Source organism: Schistocerca nitens, chromosome 5 (assembly GCF_023898315.1).
Source record: "Schistocerca nitens isolate TAMUIC-IGC-003100 chromosome 5, iqSchNite1.1, whole genome shotgun sequence".
In the NCBI taxonomy this organism is placed as follows: Eukaryota; Metazoa; Arthropoda; class Insecta; order Orthoptera; family Acrididae; genus Schistocerca; species Schistocerca nitens.
In genome coordinates, this window is record NC_064618.1 from 857,186,271 (window position 1) to 857,205,132 (window position 18,862).

Below are 18,862 nucleotides of genomic sequence, written 5' to 3' on the forward strand. Positions count from 1 at the left end.
GTAGGCCTAATAGGCATTTGATATTGGTACTTCGTGAATTATATTATGTTGTGTTATAAAAATGAGCATTTGTGCCAAAACAGTCTCGTTTATTTGGTGTGTGTTACAAAATTGCTGCAATATTAGAAAGGCCTATTTTGTTTTATCTAGCGGACAGTGACCAAATAGACATAATCAGATTGAGAAACCACACCAGTCTGGGGTATTATTTGTGTTTACAGCTTTTTCAGTATTAGGTAACGACATTTCCATTTTTCATGTAGCAAAACGTTTGACGAACTTTGAGGAGGTAATAGATTCTTTCGCAGAAAGGAAAGCACACCATATAAAGCTGTAGCAAGATTAGAGAGAGAAAAAAATGCTAGGAGCTAAGGATTGTCTTTATTGGTTTTATGTATTCTATATTTAATTTTATGTCTCACAAAACAGCAAGTTATTAGCTAATAGGCAATAAAGAGTGCAAATTTTCTGAAGAGTTCTTGTTCTCCCGATTACAAATAATCCCATCCGCTATTAATTGTGAGATTGTTTTTTAAGAGGGAGCAGGCCGTCAGACCAGCCAACTGGGAGCAGGAGAGGCACCACAGGACATTTCAATTCCCACTGTCCTGAATATAGTTTGATTGCATCCATTACAAAATATACACATTTCAATTTCACAGAGCGAAATACAGTGACATGCGATGGAAGAATGCTGTGTGAAGAGGCGTGGCACTGCACTTCGGCACACTTAAGACTAAATAACATGCCTTACATTTCCTTGAACACATATGTTTTATGTTTCAGACTTTTCAGAAAGATGTACGCTACAAGATGAGCATATTTTTGAAAATTTGTGTTGTTTCAGTATTGACCGGGTTCGCAAATATCGTAGATCCGGGGCTCATGCGCAGAGCAGTCTGAGTTATAGTGGGCAGTCTCCACATGACCTGTGTTTACATTTAGTGATTTCGCTGTTTCCCCTTCGTTTACTCTCACATCAAATGAAAACAAAATGGATATCTGTGGCTGGGAGCTATCAAGTGAATTAAAATACATTCACATAATTACAGAAGGCTAAAATGTCATTAGCTTCAGATTTTATTTTATTTTAACCTGTCTGACAGTCACGCATTAATCGCCTTGCAGAACAGTGATGTTATTTTTGTCTGTTTGCTAAAGAAATTTGACTTTTATTAACTTTTTCTGCAGAGGCAGTCAATGTATTTGAAACGAAATGTTTAATTCCACAGTACTGGCTAGTGTCAACTGTTATCTGCATTTCAAGTGCATGTTTTCATCTTCTAGTACATATGGAATTATGCCATAATGAAGAACCAAACATGATATAATACAGTACTGGTGCTCCAAGAAAATTTACATCCCGAAAACCACACTGAAAATCTTTATATCAGGTCGAGGTCTCCTTCATTGGGAATCTGGACATACGAATGTGCACTTAAAGTATGCACATTTTAGTATGGTTCACGAAATTCCAATGCTCTTGGGGTATCCTCTGATGTCTTGTTTCTTTTATGACATAATGTATGATCTTTCTATGTTTTACACTACGTACATACGGGCTTCTTACGCCATGATAGCTGTGCAAGTGTAACATGTGCAAAAAAGGTCAATATATGTGAAAGCTTAGCTTCTCTTGCAGCTTATTAACCTTAGAGACCAATATTATATGTGAAAGCTTTGCTTTTTTGTAGCAATACTATGTATATTAATTTAAACTATTAACTTTCCCTGTTTGTGTGTTCGTGGTACTTAAGTGATGTTGCTGTTGGCTCACTACATCACATGTCCTGTGCTCTGAATATCCGCTGTCATCGGCTGGTGAGATCACGTGACATCAGCTATGACTGGCTTACAAAAGCGCACCGCAGTCTTGATTTCAATGATTCGGAAAATAACATGCGGTGTTTGGCGGAATTCCAATTTATACTTTCGTAATACGAAAACAAGCAGTGTACAGGTTGCTGCTCATCAAAGATATTTCCAAAACTTGTCTTTTTCCCTGAGTTTCGTTTTCTAAAGTGCCGGGAAATTCTACGCCCCTGCATAAAACAATAACCATTCAAAGGATTGATAAGGGAAAATATACTGTCAATTAACACGGAAAAAGCATGTTTTGACCCGGGAGAAAGTGTGTTTTTAACCGGGAAATCTGGGAAAAATCTGGGAATTTTTTTTCTTGTTCCTATATACACCCTGTGAAAGAGAGAGAGTTATATCAAAGATTGCTAAAGGCTGTTATGAAATTATATGAAAATAACACAATGAGAGAAGTATTAGGAATAGCTGGAGAGCAGAAGTCGAGGTGAATAAGGGTCTACGACAGGGATGTGGACTGTCACAGACGCTCTTTAAGCTACACCCAGGAGAAATCCTGAAGACTCGGTGTAGAAAATGCCAGGTTTTGGGAGTGACAGTAGATGACACCAAGATATTTATCCTGTATTTTGCAGATGACCAGATTATTCTAGCAGAAATTGAAAATGATCTAAGCTATATTATAAGAAAGCTTAAAGAGGAATGCTGTAAGTTTGGCCTTAGAAGAAGTGTGAGTACATGTCTGTTGGAACAGAAAAAATAAATAATTTGAAAGTAGATGGAGAAGTAACTTTAGATGTGGAAAAGGCAAAATACCTCGAGGTATTATTTAATAAACAGGGCACAAGCAATGATGAAATCACTATGAGGATTAATAAAGGACAAGCTGTAATAAAGACGTTGTGTGGAACAAAGATGAGAAGAACAACGAAGAAGAGAATGTATAAGACTATAATCCAAAGTGTAGTTTTGTATGGTGCAGAAGACTGGAACATTAGCATATGAAATAAGAATAAACTGCCTGCCACTGAGTTGGATTACTTTAAGATGAAGCTCAAGCTGTACTAGGGTGCATAGGACAAGAAATGGGGTAACCAGTCAAAGGATGAAAGTGGGTAAGGATATCTGTGACAACATTCAACAGGAATAGCTGATGTGGTTTGGCCTTGTAAATAGGATGAATGTAGATAGAATAGTACGATAAATACTATCCCGGCGGAAGAAAATGGTTTGCCTTCAGTGCAACTGGCGAAATGATGTGGAGGACCCAGGTGTGAACCAGTAATATGAATGTTGAAGATAGTCGAGACAGAAGGAGATGCAACTGGGTGCAGAGAAGTGGCACTGGCTGTAGATAATCAGTGAGAAGTAGTAGTAGTAGTAGTAGTCAATAACATTAACAGATTCTGAGTTTCTTTTATTTGCATATTATGATCATATATTGTGATAAATAACAAATTAAGTATAGGTTTAGAAAGAATGGTTAAGAAATTTTCATGGATATTAATAAAAAGTTTGTAGACATTTCTTTCTCAGTAGGTATTCGAAAGAGAAACTATATGCATTCTGGATAAATTTTCTTTCTCGTTTCATCTGAATGTCATTGGCTTGCTCCAAAGCTGATTAAAAAACTGGTAATGTTTTTTCACTGTATTCTGATATGTGAAAGCAACTGAATATCTCATTTGCAACCCAAGTGGCAAATCTTTACAGTTTCTCATAAACAAATAAAATACTGTCTTGGGTTCACATCCAAGTAATGGTTCTTGAAAGGGAAGATTTTTGCCTTTGAATGTTACCTTTACTTAAAAGAACAGCATAAATCTGTGTATACGGTATGCATAAGCATGAGAACTTTTTAATAAAAACCTGTTCAAATACAACAACAGTTTGTGTTGTTTCCTCTGGTGTTCCACAGAATTGACAATTTTTTAGTAGTGCATTAGAATGTTGTAGTCACTAGTACATAGTTTCTCACATATCCCTTGCATTAGCACCGCAAGTGAAATGTCAAGCGAGGTCAATACTGTATCGAGCGCTTCGGCATATCGGGAAATCTTGAGCCTTTTTGAATGTGAGCACTGTTTCCTATACCCTATGCCCTAAATAAATTTTTGTGAAACCTCAGTAGAAAAGCCACATCTATAAATATAAGATGATCTCTATATTAATCTATTAAACAATGAAAAAACATTGACCTCAGCAACGTTGCACAATCTGCAAATACAAGACTACCCTGTATTTTTTGAATAGCTGATCTGGGGAAAACCCTCGTCTTATAGTCGGGTAAATACAGTGAATTATTATCTGTAATGCAGGTACCATTAGACCTAGGTAATATAAAAAGTAGAGTAGAAACCATGGAAAATTCAGGATGGAATGTAGCAGTATAATGAAAAGGATAATTGCTACTCACCATATAGCGGAGATACTGAGCTGCAGAAAGGCACAACAAGAAGACTGTCAGAAAGTTAGCTACCGGCCAACAAGGTCTTTGTCAAAAATAGACAAAAACACACACACACACACACACACACACACACACACACACACACGCGCGCGCGACCAGTCTCTGTCAGTTGGAGTCATACTGCGATCAGCAATGCGTTATGGGAGAGGCAACCAGGTGGGGGTAAGGAGTAGTTAGGGCGGGGAGGGGGAGGGAAGAAGGGTAGGGATGGGGGGATGGTGAAGCATTCAGGGATGAAGTGGATAGTAGGACAGCTAGGTGCAGTTGGGAGGTTAGGTGGAGGGTGGGTGAGAGAGCAAGGGAGGGGGTTGCAGAAGAGACAAGTAAAAAGACTGGGTGTGTTGGTGGAATAGAGGACTGTGTAGTGCTGGAAGTGGAACAAGGAAGAGGTTAGATGGGTAAGGACAATGACTAACGAAGGTTTAGGCTAGCAGGGTTATGGGAATATAGATATATTGCAGGGAGAGTTCCAACCTGTGCAATTCAGAAAAGCTGATGCTGGTAGGAAGGGTCCAGATGGCACAGGCTGTGAAGCAGTCATTGAAATAAAGGACATTGTGTTGGGTAGCGTGCTCAGCAGCAGGGTGATCTAGTTGTTTCGCAGCCACAGTTTGTTGGTGGCCATTTATGCAGATAATCAACTTGTTGGTTGCCATGCCTACGTAGAATGCAGCACAATAGTTGCAGCTTAGCTTGTAGATCACATGACTGGTTTCACAGGTAGCCTTGCCTTTGGTGGGATAAGTGATGTTTGTGACCATACTGGAGTAGGTGGTGGTGTGAGGATGTATGGGACACATATTGCATCTAGATTTGCCTATATCTTGTAGTAGATCCCACCACCACCACCACCACCACCACCACCACCACCACCACCTACTCCAGTCCGGTCACAAATATAATCTAAACCACCAAAGGCAGGGCTACCTGTGAAACCAGTCATGTGATCTACAAGTTAAGCTGCAACCACTGTGCTGCATTCTACATGGGTATGACAACCAGCAAGCTGCCTATCTGCATGAATGGCCAACAACAAACTGTGGCCAAGAAACAGTTGGACCATCCTTTTGCTGATCATGCCGCCCAACAAGACGTCCTTCATCTCAATGACTGCTTCACAGCCTGTGCCATCTGGATCCTTCCCATCAACACCAGCTTTTCTGAGCTGCGCAGGTGGGAATACTCCCTGCAATATATCCATATTCCCATAACCCTCCTCACCTCAACCTTCGTTAGTCATTGTCGTCACCCATCCAGCCCCTTCCCTGTTCCCATTCCAGCACTGCACAGCCCTCTATTCCACCACCGTGCCCAGTCTTTTTACTTCTCTCGTTTTCCGCTACCCCCTGCCCTTCGGCTAACATTCTAAGTGCACCTAACTTCCCTACTCTCCACCTCATTGCTGCACACTCCCAGCAGCACTTTGTTGTCCCTCACACCTACTCTGCTACCCCTCTCCCTCCCTGCCCCAGCCTACTTGTTACGACGATCTAGTTGCCTCTCTCATAATGCTCTGCTGCTTGCAGTCTGGCTCCAGCTGCCAGAAACTGTGGTCATTTGTGTGTGAGCTGCGTTTGTGTGCGGGTGTGTGTTGTCTGTTTTTGGCAAAGGCCTTTTTGGCCGAAAGGTAGTTTTCCGACAGTCTTTGTGTTATGCCTTTCTGTGACTCAGCATCTCTGTTATATGGTGAGCAGCAACTATCCTTTTCATTATATTGTTAAAAGTACGATAGAACATTCTTTGCTTCTTTCATACCACAATGGCTTATGCGATCATTTATTTGGTGTAACTCTTCAAGCCAAGCTAAAGTTTTCAAGGTGCAAAAGTATATAATATGAAGCAGTTGTGACATGATGTTCTGCAGAGGTTTGTCCAACTGCTGCTATGCCTTATATTAAGTCTGTGATGAAATTTGTCATAAATATATCTTTTTGAAACCAATGGCTCAGTTAATGGAGTCAATACTAGAAATAAGAATAAAATTCATGAACAATGTCACATACCTTGGCACAGAAAGGTGTCATATATTGACTAACTTGCAAGCAGCCATTAAAGTTTAGCTGCTGATGAAGTTTAGTTTATGAGGATCAGGCCATTGAGCTACTCAAAATTATTATTGTTATAAACAGTTTATTAGTGACCAACTCCTACTCCATCAACAAATTTCTTTGTGGAACCGATTGACAGAAATTTCATTAATGATATCAAATAATTTAAATGTTATATAAAATTTGTCTCATGCTTATCTTCAGTGCAATAATGTTGTTAATGGAAAGAAGTGTTATAAATTGTTTTTTGCTTGATGACGCATGGCTACAATAACATAAGAATTATATCATGCCCTTCAGTGTGTATACATTTACGTGCTTGTGGTAAGTTCTGTATTAGTTCTTAAATGAAAACATATTTCACATTAATTATGACTTACTCTATATCCACGATCTATTCATTTAATGATCCTACCTTCACTTCGAGCAGAAGACGAATGCACGTGTTGCTTCATTGTGTTGTTGTTCTCTAATAGTATCATGAAGAGTGGTACAGGGTCTTTTCCATTGCTATCTTTGGTAGTTTTGACATTTAAGCCACCCTTTCCAATAGTAAGTCAGAGAAGTCAGATAGTTGTGAATTAATTGTGTTGACATATTGGGAAGAAGTTCACAGATAACTACTTTCAGAGGTTCAGTTCATGAGTGGAGAGTGGAATCTGCATGCATTTTAATAATGTGGACAATGCATGGAAATTTGCAAGTTTAGAGAAAAATGTATATAATTTTTTACAGACCTTGTTCTGAACCGTGTTCTGAGTAGTTGATTTGATTGCTTGATAGATTTTTATGTAATCCTTAGTGTTGTAGATAGTCAGTGTGACTGTTACTTTGATAACCCAACGTCTGTATTAACCTCTGTGAATGGATCTCTGGTACACAGAAACCCTAGCTATATTTAGATTCTGGTGAGCTCAGAATCATTAACAAACAGAACGCCACTTCAGGATACTGATATATCCATTTACACATTTATGACAAGTTACATGTTACTGGTTAAGTAAAAACATGTTTCACTTTTTTGACGTATACCATATCTGTGACGACTGTTTTACTAAGGATCTGAGTGAGGAACAGTCTCTCTCTCTCTCTCTCTCTCTCTCTCTCTCTCTTTTTCTTTTTTTTTTTAAGCATGTATTTCTGTTTTTGCAACATGTTGTACATCCTTTAGGATCTTCACACTGTGAATCTGTGGAATGAAAAGTATAGCTAATATAATCTAATCTGATGGTCCCCATGCTTACTGTGTTCAGTTTAGCTCCCCCATTGTTTTTCCTTACCCACCCTTCCCTGATCCACTCCATGTGCACAGAAAATTTTCCTTACCTAATTAATGCAGGTTTACTGGTGTCACGTTTCTATACTGTTACCTTGCTGCATCATCCTCCTAGCTGTCAGCCAGCACCTTACCTTCTGTCTGTCCCTCCCTTCCTTGTTTATGTCCCTCCCTCCCTTCTTTATGTCCCCCCCCCCCCCCCATTTGTCATCCGCACACCATAGCTTTGAAGGAGAATTTGTCTGAAAGTTAGCAAAGTTCTCTGTCTAGTTTACATGCCCACTGATGATTCTGCACCACAACAATTTGATCACTTCTTACTTTTATTCATTGAATTATTCATGTCCTCTAACTATTAACAATAACTGGAAACCAATGTGGTTTTACTCCAAGCAAGGAAAGACTTGACAGGTGCTAAACAGAATTGGTTCCTTGTAACTTCTACATCACTAGATTCAGTGGATATTGAGGCGAGGACAACTGTGGGAACAAAGAATGGGTCGCAAGGGTGGTTACCATCAATGTAATTAAGAAATGCTGGTGTTTGGTGGTGGTTGTGGTGGTGGTGGTGGTGGTGGTGGTGGTGGTGGTGGTGGTGGTGGGGGCGGGGGGGGGGGGGAGAATAGGATGTGCTAGTTAGGTGTATCAGACAGGTCTTACACCTGAGTCTTACGCGGGGATATGGTGGATGTAGCAAGGGGCTGGGAGTGGGTGTGGCATCAAAATGGGCGAAGATATTGTGTAGGTTGTGTGGGTGGTGGAATACCTCTTTGGGAAGCAGGATATGGTTCAGTTGTTCTATTCTGGGGTAATATTGGGTGGTGATAAATGGAGGGGCTGCACTTTGGCAGCTAGTTCTCGGGGTGGTGATGGTGACAGGCTTTGTGATGAGGATGTGGCCGAGGATTACCTGTGGATTAGGTTTTGAGGATAGTGCCCATTTGTGAAGGCCATTAGAACTTCCACACAGAGGGCACAGGAACATTTGTGAAGCCCTTTTTTGGATCTGCCATACTCTGGGCGAAGGAATTTTGATCACTGAATAGGTGGCTGTACTACATGGGAGTTAGTTTTTGATGTGGAAGGGATGACAACTAAGAAGATACAATTATTGCCAATACAGGGCTTGATACGGGCAAGGGTATGGATGGATCCATCAGAGAGATGGAGGTCACATCTAGGAAGGTGGCATAGTGGGCTGAGGTGGTTCTGGTGAAGGAAACTGGAGAGAAAGTGTTGAGACTGTGGAGGAATGAGAATAGAATGCCTCGGCTCTAGGTCCAGATCGTATCATCAAGAGTTTGGCACAGGGTAGTGCTATGTGGATGCCCACGGCTGTGTTGCAAATGTGTACCTCAACGGTGGAGTAGTTGTATGTGAGGATGTAATTAGTGAGATTTATAAGGAATGAGATGGTGGGTTTGGAGATGGACAAGCATGTTGGGATTGGTAGTTTTAGCTGCAAGGGGATGTTGGTGTATGGAAAATTGGCATCAGAAGTGATGAGTAGTGATTCAGGTGGTTTTCAGGTGGGTGTGGTTGAGACAGCGAAGGAAGTGGTTTGTATCCTAATACCGGAGATTCTTTTGGTGGAAGCACAGTAACCATATATAGGATTCTTGGGTTAATGGGTCTTGGGAAGCACATTCAAGATGGGTTTGTGGGTGGTCGTTGGGGTGAGGAGGGAGATAGATTCAGAACAGTGGACCTAAGGACTTAACTGGGCATTGAAAGCTACAGTTGGCTTTGGTCATGGGGGCACTTTGACAGAGCTTTTAGGTAGAGGAGTCAGACAGCTGGTGGAAACTTTATCAGTCACAGTGACTCATCACAACAGTGGTGGAGCCTTTGCCTACAGGGAGGATGATTAAGTCATTGTTTGTCTTGAGGTTGCAAATAGCCATTCTTTCTTCTGTTGAGAAGTTTGTGTTCCTTGGAAGCAATCTGAGAAAGGAGGCTGAGCTCAAGTTGGAGGTTAGGAATCCCTGAAAGGTAACTGAGGGGGTGGTGGGAGGGTCAGTGGGTGACAATTTGAATAGTGGTATGAATTGGGTAAGACAAGTATCAATGTTGAAATTAAATTGGCTTTGGTGAGATGGATTAGTAGCTAAAAAGTATTTCCATTGTAGGGTTTGAGAGAAGGAGAAGGGTTTTTGATGACTCCAGCATGATTTGATGTAGGTATGGGCTCAAGGTAAGGCCTCTGGATAGGACTGAAACTTTTGTAGGATGGGCATTTTTTGCGGATATGTTGGCAACAGGGTTTTGGGTTTGTTTAAGTGGCAGGTTTGGTTGGATTTTGGGAGAGCATTTTAGAATGTGGACATGGAAGAGGTCAGCTTGGCAGGTCTGAATGCTATGAGGAGTTGGTGAGGGTGTTCACTGGGGATTGTCTAGATGTTGACGGGGAGGGGTGCTGAATAGTGAGAGTTGAGAGTTGGATGTCAATAACTTCAGAATGCTGTTCCACATGTTGGACAGAAAGAATTTCAATTTGGGAGATGCGGTATGTTGGGAGTGCACATTAGCAGTGTCTTGCGGAGGGAGCAAAGGTCGTTCAAGGATGCCTGTGCCATGGAGATTTGTTTGTGTAATATAAAGTTTGTGAGGGGTGTGGATTGGCACAGTTTGAAGATTTTAAGGTCATTGTGAAAAAAGGAATGGCACCCAGAGGGGAAATTTTATGGTTCCGCCATTGTAGGGGTACCATGGCTTAAACATCGTTTAAGGAATACGATATGGGACTGGGTTTTAGCTGAAGATGGGGATACTTTTCTCAACTGACACAGGTAGTTAGTGTGTGTGTGTGTGTGTGTGTGTGTGTGTGTGTGTGTGTGTGTGTGTGTGTGTTGGGGGGGGGGGTCTCTTCTCACACATTGATTTGATTCAGGAACAGATAAAGTCTGTTGTAGCAATTGCCCACTGATGCTAGAAAAGTAATCATCTTCCCCATGCTTCTTGATTGTATTTGTATTCTGACACTCTCCTGTTCTTGATATACGCCCTGTGTATTTGTATTCTGACACTTTCCTGTTCTTGATATACACCCTGTTTCTTTGTTTCTTGTCCACACACTGTTAATTCCGTAGTCTTATGATACTCACCCTGTCATTTGTTGTATTAACCACTTCTGCAAACTGTTTTAATATCACTCCAGATCCTAGAGAAAGATGATACAATTTTAGGTTCTCAGTGCACAAGTAAGTGTGAAATTTTTATTTCCTGTGTTTATCTAGTTAACATGGCTAAACTTTCAACCTGTTTTCTCCCATTTTGATGTTTATTATTTTATAATCAGAATGGGAAATTTTTTCCTACAGTGAGCTACGCGAATTTGATGAGCATTTATTGAGTTTGACTGGAGTGGGTTGCAGCGATAGTGGAGTTGATGATGGTGGCAGCACGTTATTGTGCCCAGGCTGTAGTGCAAGACGTGGTTGCACATGTGATGATTGTGCCGTAGCCCACTTGCTAAACTGTAGTCATTTTGTTTCACCACCAGCCTCTCCTATACCTTTTTATAGGTAAGTTGGGATATTGTTTTCTAATAACAATAGTGCTTACACTGAGGTGACAAAAATCATGAGATACCTTTTAATATCAGTCTGACCTCCTTTTGGCTGGCGCAGTGCAGCAACTCGTCGTGACGTAGACTTGACAAATCATTGGAAGTCCCCTGGAGAAATATTGAGCCACACTGCCTCTATAGCTGTCCATAATTGCAGAAGTGTTGCCGGTGCAGGATGTTGTGCATGAACTGATCTCTCGGTTATCTACCATAAATGTTTGATTGATTCATGTCGGGCTACCCACGTGGTCAGACCACTCGCCCGAATTGTCCAGTATGGTCTTTCAAACCAGTCATGAACAATTGTGGCCTGGTAACAATTCCATCATTGTTTGGGAACATAAAGTCCACTAATTGCTGCATTCCATGTGAACACAGTCCTTAGCGTTATGGAGCCACCACTATCTTGCACAGTGCCTTGTTGACAGCTTGGGTCCATGGCTTTGTGGGGTCTGCACCATAACGAACCTTAACATCAGCTTTTACCAACTGGTATCGGGACTCATCTGACGAGACCCTGGTTTTCCAGTATAGGGTCCAACCGATGTGGTCACGAGCACAGGAGAGGCACTGTAGGCGATGTCATGCTGTTTGCAGAGGCACTCGTGTCAGTTGTCTGCTGGCATATCCTATTGAGGTCAAATTTCGCTGCAGTGCTCTAACAGATATATTTGTTGTACGTCCCGTATTTATTTCTGTGGTTAATTCATACAGAGTTGCTTGTCTTTTAGCGCTGCTCTTTGCAAACTGCACTGCTCTTGGTTATTAAGTGAAGGCCATCAGTCATAGCATTGCCCATGGTGAGAAGTAATGCCTGAAATGCGGTATTCTTGGCACTGTTTTGATACTGCGGATCTCGAAATATTGAATTCCCTAATGATTCTCGCAATGGAATGTCCCATACATCTAGTTCCAATTACCATTCCGTGTTTAAAAGTATGTTAATTCTCGTCGTGCGTCCATAATCACCACAGAAGCCTATTCACATGTCTCACCTGAGAACAAATGACAGCTCTGCCAATGCACTGCCCTTTTATGTCTTGTGTACTCAATACTACTGCTATCTGTATATGTGCATATCACTATCCCATGACTTTTGTCATCTCAGTGTATTTGTTTGAGGCTTTTACTGACTGAAGTAATTCTTTAAATCAGTTTTCTTCATTTCTTTGTTTTATTTTTGTAAACTTCTGTGTGAAATACTGAAAGAAAAGGAGATGACAGTAGCTTTGACTTGATTGCTTATTTTTTATTTCGTATCTTACGACTCGCATGACTCCCTCTCTGGAAATGAGACTATCTTGCTTGCTGGTTCTGCCCAAGGACATTCAGTTACATTTCAGACTGAATCCATGGAAGAATTATTTTTATTTTGTGATTTTTTGATGGTTGAACGTGCTATGAACATCTACAAAAACAATAAGTCATGAAGTATTTCCAAAAAAACAGCCATGTGTGATGCACAGAACTTCACCAGTGACCTTCAAAATATGTTCCAGTAGAATGAGAAGGTATAAGACTGCAAGTGATGAGAGAATACTACTGATTGCCTTTTTGTAGGTGAGTGAACATGTCAAGTGCCATCACTGTGGGAATCTCACAAATTTGACAAAAGTTTCAACTTCCCTTCCATATGCCAGGATGGCAACTTTCAGTTGCCTATTCATAGAGGCTCTTGCTTTCAAGAAATTGGGACTGTATTTTTTATCAACAGTCTTCCATAAGATTTTGTGGCTACAAGATGTGCATCACTGGTAGTTCTGTAGTTTTGTACAGAGAGTTTCTCGGGATTTTGTAAAGTATAGAGGAGCTGGGACTTACAATTGAGATGGGTGAGTCGACGTTATGATTTGGGTTTGGGATGCTGTTGTTTAGAGGGGAGGGGGGGGCGATCCTCTCTTAAGATTTTTAAGGAAATTACAGAAAGGACAAAAAAGATTCTTGCGGATTTGATTGGGAGTTTGTTGAGAAGCTTTCCATCATGATTTTGAATTAGTTTTCATCATATAAGAATATAAGGAATGTAAAGTATCATAATTTAACAGTAAATAACAAATAAGGGTTCAAGAATTATGGGCGTGGGCCATCTACGAACACAGTAGAGGGATGAAACTTCCTGGCAGATTAAAAGTGTGTGCTGGACCGAGACTCGAACTCGGGACCTTTGCCATTCGTGGGCAAGTGCTCTACCATCTGAGCTACCAAAGCACGACTCACACCCTGCCCTCACAGGCTGTGGCTAAGCCATGTCTCTGCAATATTCTTTCATTAGTGCTACTCTTGCCAGGTTCGCAGGAGAGCTCCTGTAAAGTTTGGAAGGTAGGAGACGAGGTACTGGCAGAAGTAAAGCTGTGAGGATGGGGCTTGAGTCGTGCTTGGATAGCTCAGATGGTAGAGCACTTGCCCGTGAAAGGTAAAGGTCCCGAGTTGGAGTCTCAGTCCAGCACACAGTTTTAATCTGTCAGGAAGTTTCATACCAGCGCACACTCTGCTGCAGAGTGAAAATCTCATTCTGGGGACAGTAGAGGGATGGTGGCAGGTCACGAAATATGTTTTGAGTTGGGGGGAAAAGGTGCTCATCTGCCTTGAGGTCTCATTTAGATAATTATGCTGACAGAAGTGTTGCGTGATAATTGTCCTTTTCAGTGTTTGCTGAAGTTAATTGGAAAAAATGCCTAGGTCTAAGGTTGTTAGTTAAATTTGAGGTGGGGGGGAGGGGGGGATACATGGTGGGTGTGTAATAGGTGTAGGATTTGTAAGTTTACGTTAGGATTAAGGTGTTAGTGTAGTTTTTGGAAGTGCATGATAATACTATATTATTTTTGTGTGTATTTTGTTTGTTTTGATTTGTTTATAGTTGAGGATTCATATATTATTTTCAGTTAGTTTTACATTAGTTTGTTTTTGTTGTTGGGTTATATTTCTGGATTAGTGGGAGAAAGACTCTTGTTAGGTGGGGATGTTTGTGTAGAGTTATGGATGATTTGGACAATATTAAAATGTGTTAATGTTTTAATTTTTATGATGAATGTTATCATGTGTTCTGTGCATATTATGCACTTTATTTTAGTTGTATTGGATAACTGAAATTAAAGATAACATTTATGAATATGAATATGTATTGCTTTGTTTCTTAGTTAATGTTGTTTACTCAAGATTGGTGGGTATTGTAGAGTTTGGTGTAGCTATGCAAGTCAAAAGATTTTTTTCAATATCAAATGTGGCATTTTTCATCAAAGTTGTTTTATTGTTTGTTTGTATTGTGCAATTCATTTGAGCTATGTGGGACAATTGAAGATGACTATACTAACTTTGTGTACCTTTTTTTGGATTTTTATGATATGGGGTTTGTTTATTTTTGGTTTTGGTTCATATATGAGGGGAGGAGGCGTCATTTGTTGTATTTGTAGCACCAAAAGCCCTCCAAATTCCTGCATGTGTCCCTTAACTAAAGAAGCATTTTTTAATTATTTTGAATATATTTTGTATTATGGAAATTGTTTATTTGGTACGGATGAAGAGTGAATTGATCAGTACCATATTGTATATTAATGAGAAGCTTGTGCCTGTCTCTGCCATTTTGATGGTGCTATAGGTCAAAGATGATGCCCGGTATCACAAGTTCAAGTATTTTCTGCAAAATTTATTGCAGAAAGCCATTTGTGGTTAAAATATTAAGAAATATATTAGGTAAATGAAATATACCCTCGTTCAAAGATATTGGATGATATAACAACATATTTGGAATATAATGTGTTTCCTGCAGCATAGAACAAATACTGCTTTAGTTTATCCTCGACTCCTTCTATAGTCTTTTGTCCAACACTTACAAAACTTGTTGTGTTGACAGCTAGAGGTTCCACCTTAGTAGTCCAGGTTAGTGGGGGTTCATTAATTAATTCTAAGAGGTTACCTGTGACTTTGTGGACAGACTAAATATGTCAGGCTGCACTTCTTTGATACGTGCCAAACAACACAATGTGACACCATTCATCAGCAGTCTGTGGTTCCTGGGCTCAGAACCACTCCAGATGCAGGTGTTAATGACAGCGTACGCAGGGCGTGGTAATTACCAAGGCGGCTGCTGCTGATCTCTGACCAATGGTGTGGGATGATACAGAGTGATGTGGGAAGTCCGTTACTAGTCCAATTTTTGATACTGTTAAAAGGTATGCCCAATGTGAAGATCTCCATTGATTGATTGATATTTGCGAATGATTTTAAATCTTCCATCTGCACATTAGTTTGCAGCTAGCAGTTAAGATATTTGGGAATTAGGATTAAAATACTGTTTTTAAATTTTCTGCTGAGAAAATAGTGTGCATATTTTGTAATTGTTAATAGATGTTTCTGACCCTCCAGAAATTGACATGAGGAACACCACTTTTAAATTTCTTAAGTTACTTTGTAAGCTGTACCACGCAGAGTAAAATGCTCCGCCACATTCTCCTCCTAATAGGTTCACAGTTAACTGTCTAGTGGGTACTGTGGCTGCCTCTAGATTGTATTGTCCTGGGTTTGATTCCTAGCCAGGTTGGAGATATTATTCGCTGGCAGACTAGATGTGTTGTCCTAATCATTTCATCTTATTTTTGTCGCAAAGACATGCATCTGGCCGAGCAACTCCTGCAAGCTGGCCAATAAAGTCATATGATTATTTTTCATTTCATTTCCTTGTCACAAACACAGAATAATGCTGTAGCATACTATTGGGTTATGTGATGTACTGGGATCCAGGAAAATAAGTAAAGTCAGCAACCAGCACTGCTTGTGGGTTCCTGCTTGATCAATGTGCTGACCTGCCCCCCCTCCCTCTCTCCCTCCCCATTTCTCGATAAATTATATTTCTGTACATTACTATTCAGTCAGCATTGTGCGCTTTTGGTAGAGGAGAGAAAGGAAGTGACATATAGTAAGCTGTGATTAATGGAACCAACATTTTAGCTGAAAGTACCTCGTTTGTCACAGTGACAGGTCTCAATAGCACTGATTTGTCCCTGCTGTTTTATTTTGGCAAAAGAACTTAGCTTCTTTTTAGACGTGCAACATACACAATGCTATATATTACATTTTGGCGAAGTGTATTGTATGTTTTAATGAGAGAATGGTGTTGAGGATTGCACATACTAATACCTTTATCCATATTGGCTGGATATAAAAACTGTGAAAAAAAAGCCCAGAATCACACAGAGTAGTCCTAGTCCAAGACGATAACTTACCTCAAGGCAGCTGGTGTATTGTGCAGGTCACATGGAGCACCAACAAGAGCTGCCATTCCTAGAGGAATGGCCTCTTATATCCTCCGGCAGGTTGGCCATGGTATCCTGCTGGTGGCATGGTGATCGCTTCGAGGGCGTGGTTTCTACCTGATGTTCGTCTTGTGGCAGCCACTCATGGGGCTCGCAGTACCATTGGGGGTGCAGGTAGCAAAAATGGATATATTTTCTACAGTGGTGATATCTTCGTCTCACTGTCAATCGATCACATCAATCCCTCCTACCCATCACCTGCCCAACGGCATCGGCCTCTCCCCCCTGACGACTGCACGTAGGGACAGGGTGTAGTAGCAGTTGGCATGGAGGCCAAGAGGCCCCCTTGTGGGTCCAAGGCTGAGACAGGCTACATCTCTTATGTCAACAATCCCAGGACTGTCCAGAGGAGGCACTGATGTTCACAGAGCGGCCACTGGAGATGGGGCCACCTCTGCTGGAAACGGAGCAGAGATGAGACGGGAGTGCTGGGGTCTATTCCGTGACTCCAGGGGACCAAGGACCTGGCTGCGGCGAAGTGGAGCTGGTGGCTGCAGAAGTAGGATGTGGCGAGGCATCCAGGACCAGGAGCACTGACTGCTGCAATTTGGAGCATACCTGGTTTTGGTGGTGACGCCAGAGATGGTCCCCAGCAGAGACATCATGTATCTGGCAACCATGAGAGCTGTGGACTGTATCATGGATCCAGGAAGGAAGGTGACACCAAATAATCGCGCTCACGTCAGGGCATCAAGCTGGAACCGGGGACGGACCCAAGGGAGGGGGGTGGGGGATCCTGGTGGAGATAGCAGTAGAAGGAGTGTCTGTGGTGGCTGCCCATGTGTTCAAAAAATTCTGGAACACTTGTAATTTTGCGCCAATGGTGTGTTGTAGTGAAATGCGGTTTGCATCTCTCACACACCTATGTTTAATGTGGAACTGCCGGAGGTTTCATTGTTGTATGTCATTTATTTATTTATTTATTTATTTATTTATTTATTGTACAGTGCCATATTGAGTGGAACATAGTTTGCGAATTTCGAGGTGGTAGAATTCGAGAAGCAATGTGTCTGCATTAAATTTTGTGTGAACCTCAAGGAAGCCTTTATAGAGACACACCAAATGATGCGGGAAGCCTATGGTGATGTGTTCTTAAGCCATACTTGTTGTTACAAATGGTTCACACAATGGCCTGACGGAAGTTAAAGATGACCCTCGTTCAGGACACTATACGACGTCTACCGATGACGCTGATGTCAGGAACGTCAGCAAAATAGTGCATGCCAATTGAAGACTGACTGTCCGAGAGATTGCAGAAAAATGTAACGTTCCAGTTGGATCATGTATTGAAACCCTGACACAGTTTCTTGAAATGCATTGTGTTGCCCCCAAGTTTGTCGCACAGCTCATGCTCCAAGACCAGAAAGACCTTCACCTTGCAGTATGTAGAGAGCTTTTTAATTGCGCAAATGAGAATGAGATATTCCTTAAGGGAATCATAACTGGTGATGAGACGTGGGTCTACGGTTATGATGTTGAGACTAAGGTTTGATCTTCACAATGGGTCGGGAAAGGTTCTCCAAGACCAAGAAAAGCTCGTCAGGTGTGGTCAAATGTCAAAACCGTGCTGATAGTTTTCTTTGACTGTGAAGGATTAATTCATCATGAATTCATGACACAGAGCCAAACTGTTAATCGATGGTACTACTGATATGTGTTGTGATGCCTGCAAGAAAATGTAAGAAGGAAACAATGGCCTGAAATGTGACGAAACAGTTCATGGCTTTTGCATCACAATAATGCACCTACACATTCATGTGTGAACTATTGCACAAAAAACGTCCTCATCGTCCGTAATCCCCAGAGCTTTCCAAGTTGAAAACCCCGTTGAACGGATGAAGATTTGCATTGATACACAAGATAAAAGTAAACTTGCTGATGGCACTTCGTGCGATCCAGCAGGAGGAAATTCGCAGATGGCACTTTGTGCGATCCAGTAGGAGGCGTACCATGACTGCCTCCGGAAGTGGAAATGTCTATTGGGTGTGATGTATCAATCATGGAGAAGAGTATTTCGAAGGAGACCATGCACAGTAAGTAAAAGGTAAGCGTAGAAAATTTTGTGGACAAAGTTCGGGAATTTTTTGAACAGACCATGCAGTAACTCAGTAGGGCTCTTCCTGGTGATGGGGGTGGCCCGATAATGGCCAAACCCAGCTTGGGGGCCTCATCTGTGGCACCACACTGTACCACAGCTGATATCATCTCCTTGGAAGTCCACACAATCCATTCTGTCTCCCCGTTGGATTGTGGGTGGGGTGGGGCGGTGAGCTGATGGGAGACCCTTGATAGCAAAGATGTGAGATGAGGCCAGAATGACATTTTACCTTGTATTAGAGGGGAGTGAGTGGATATAACTAAACATGGAGAACG

The 18,862-nt window shown here is 41.4% G+C and overlaps 1 protein-coding gene across 3 annotated transcripts in view; it reads left to right on the forward strand.

Annotated features, from left to right (window-relative positions):
* The window catches only part of LOC126259264 (protein FAM193A-like), a 242,585-nt gene that overhangs the window by 39,653 nt on the left and 184,070 nt on the right, over positions 1 to 18,862 (forward strand). For all 3 annotated transcript variants that reach the window (XM_049955899.1, XM_049955897.1, XM_049955898.1), the window contains exon 8: positions 10,933 to 11,136. In XM_049955899.1, the coding sequence (XP_049811856.1) occupies positions 10,933 to 11,136 (204 nt within the window). The remainder of the gene's footprint in view (positions 1 to 10,932; positions 11,137 to 18,862) is intronic.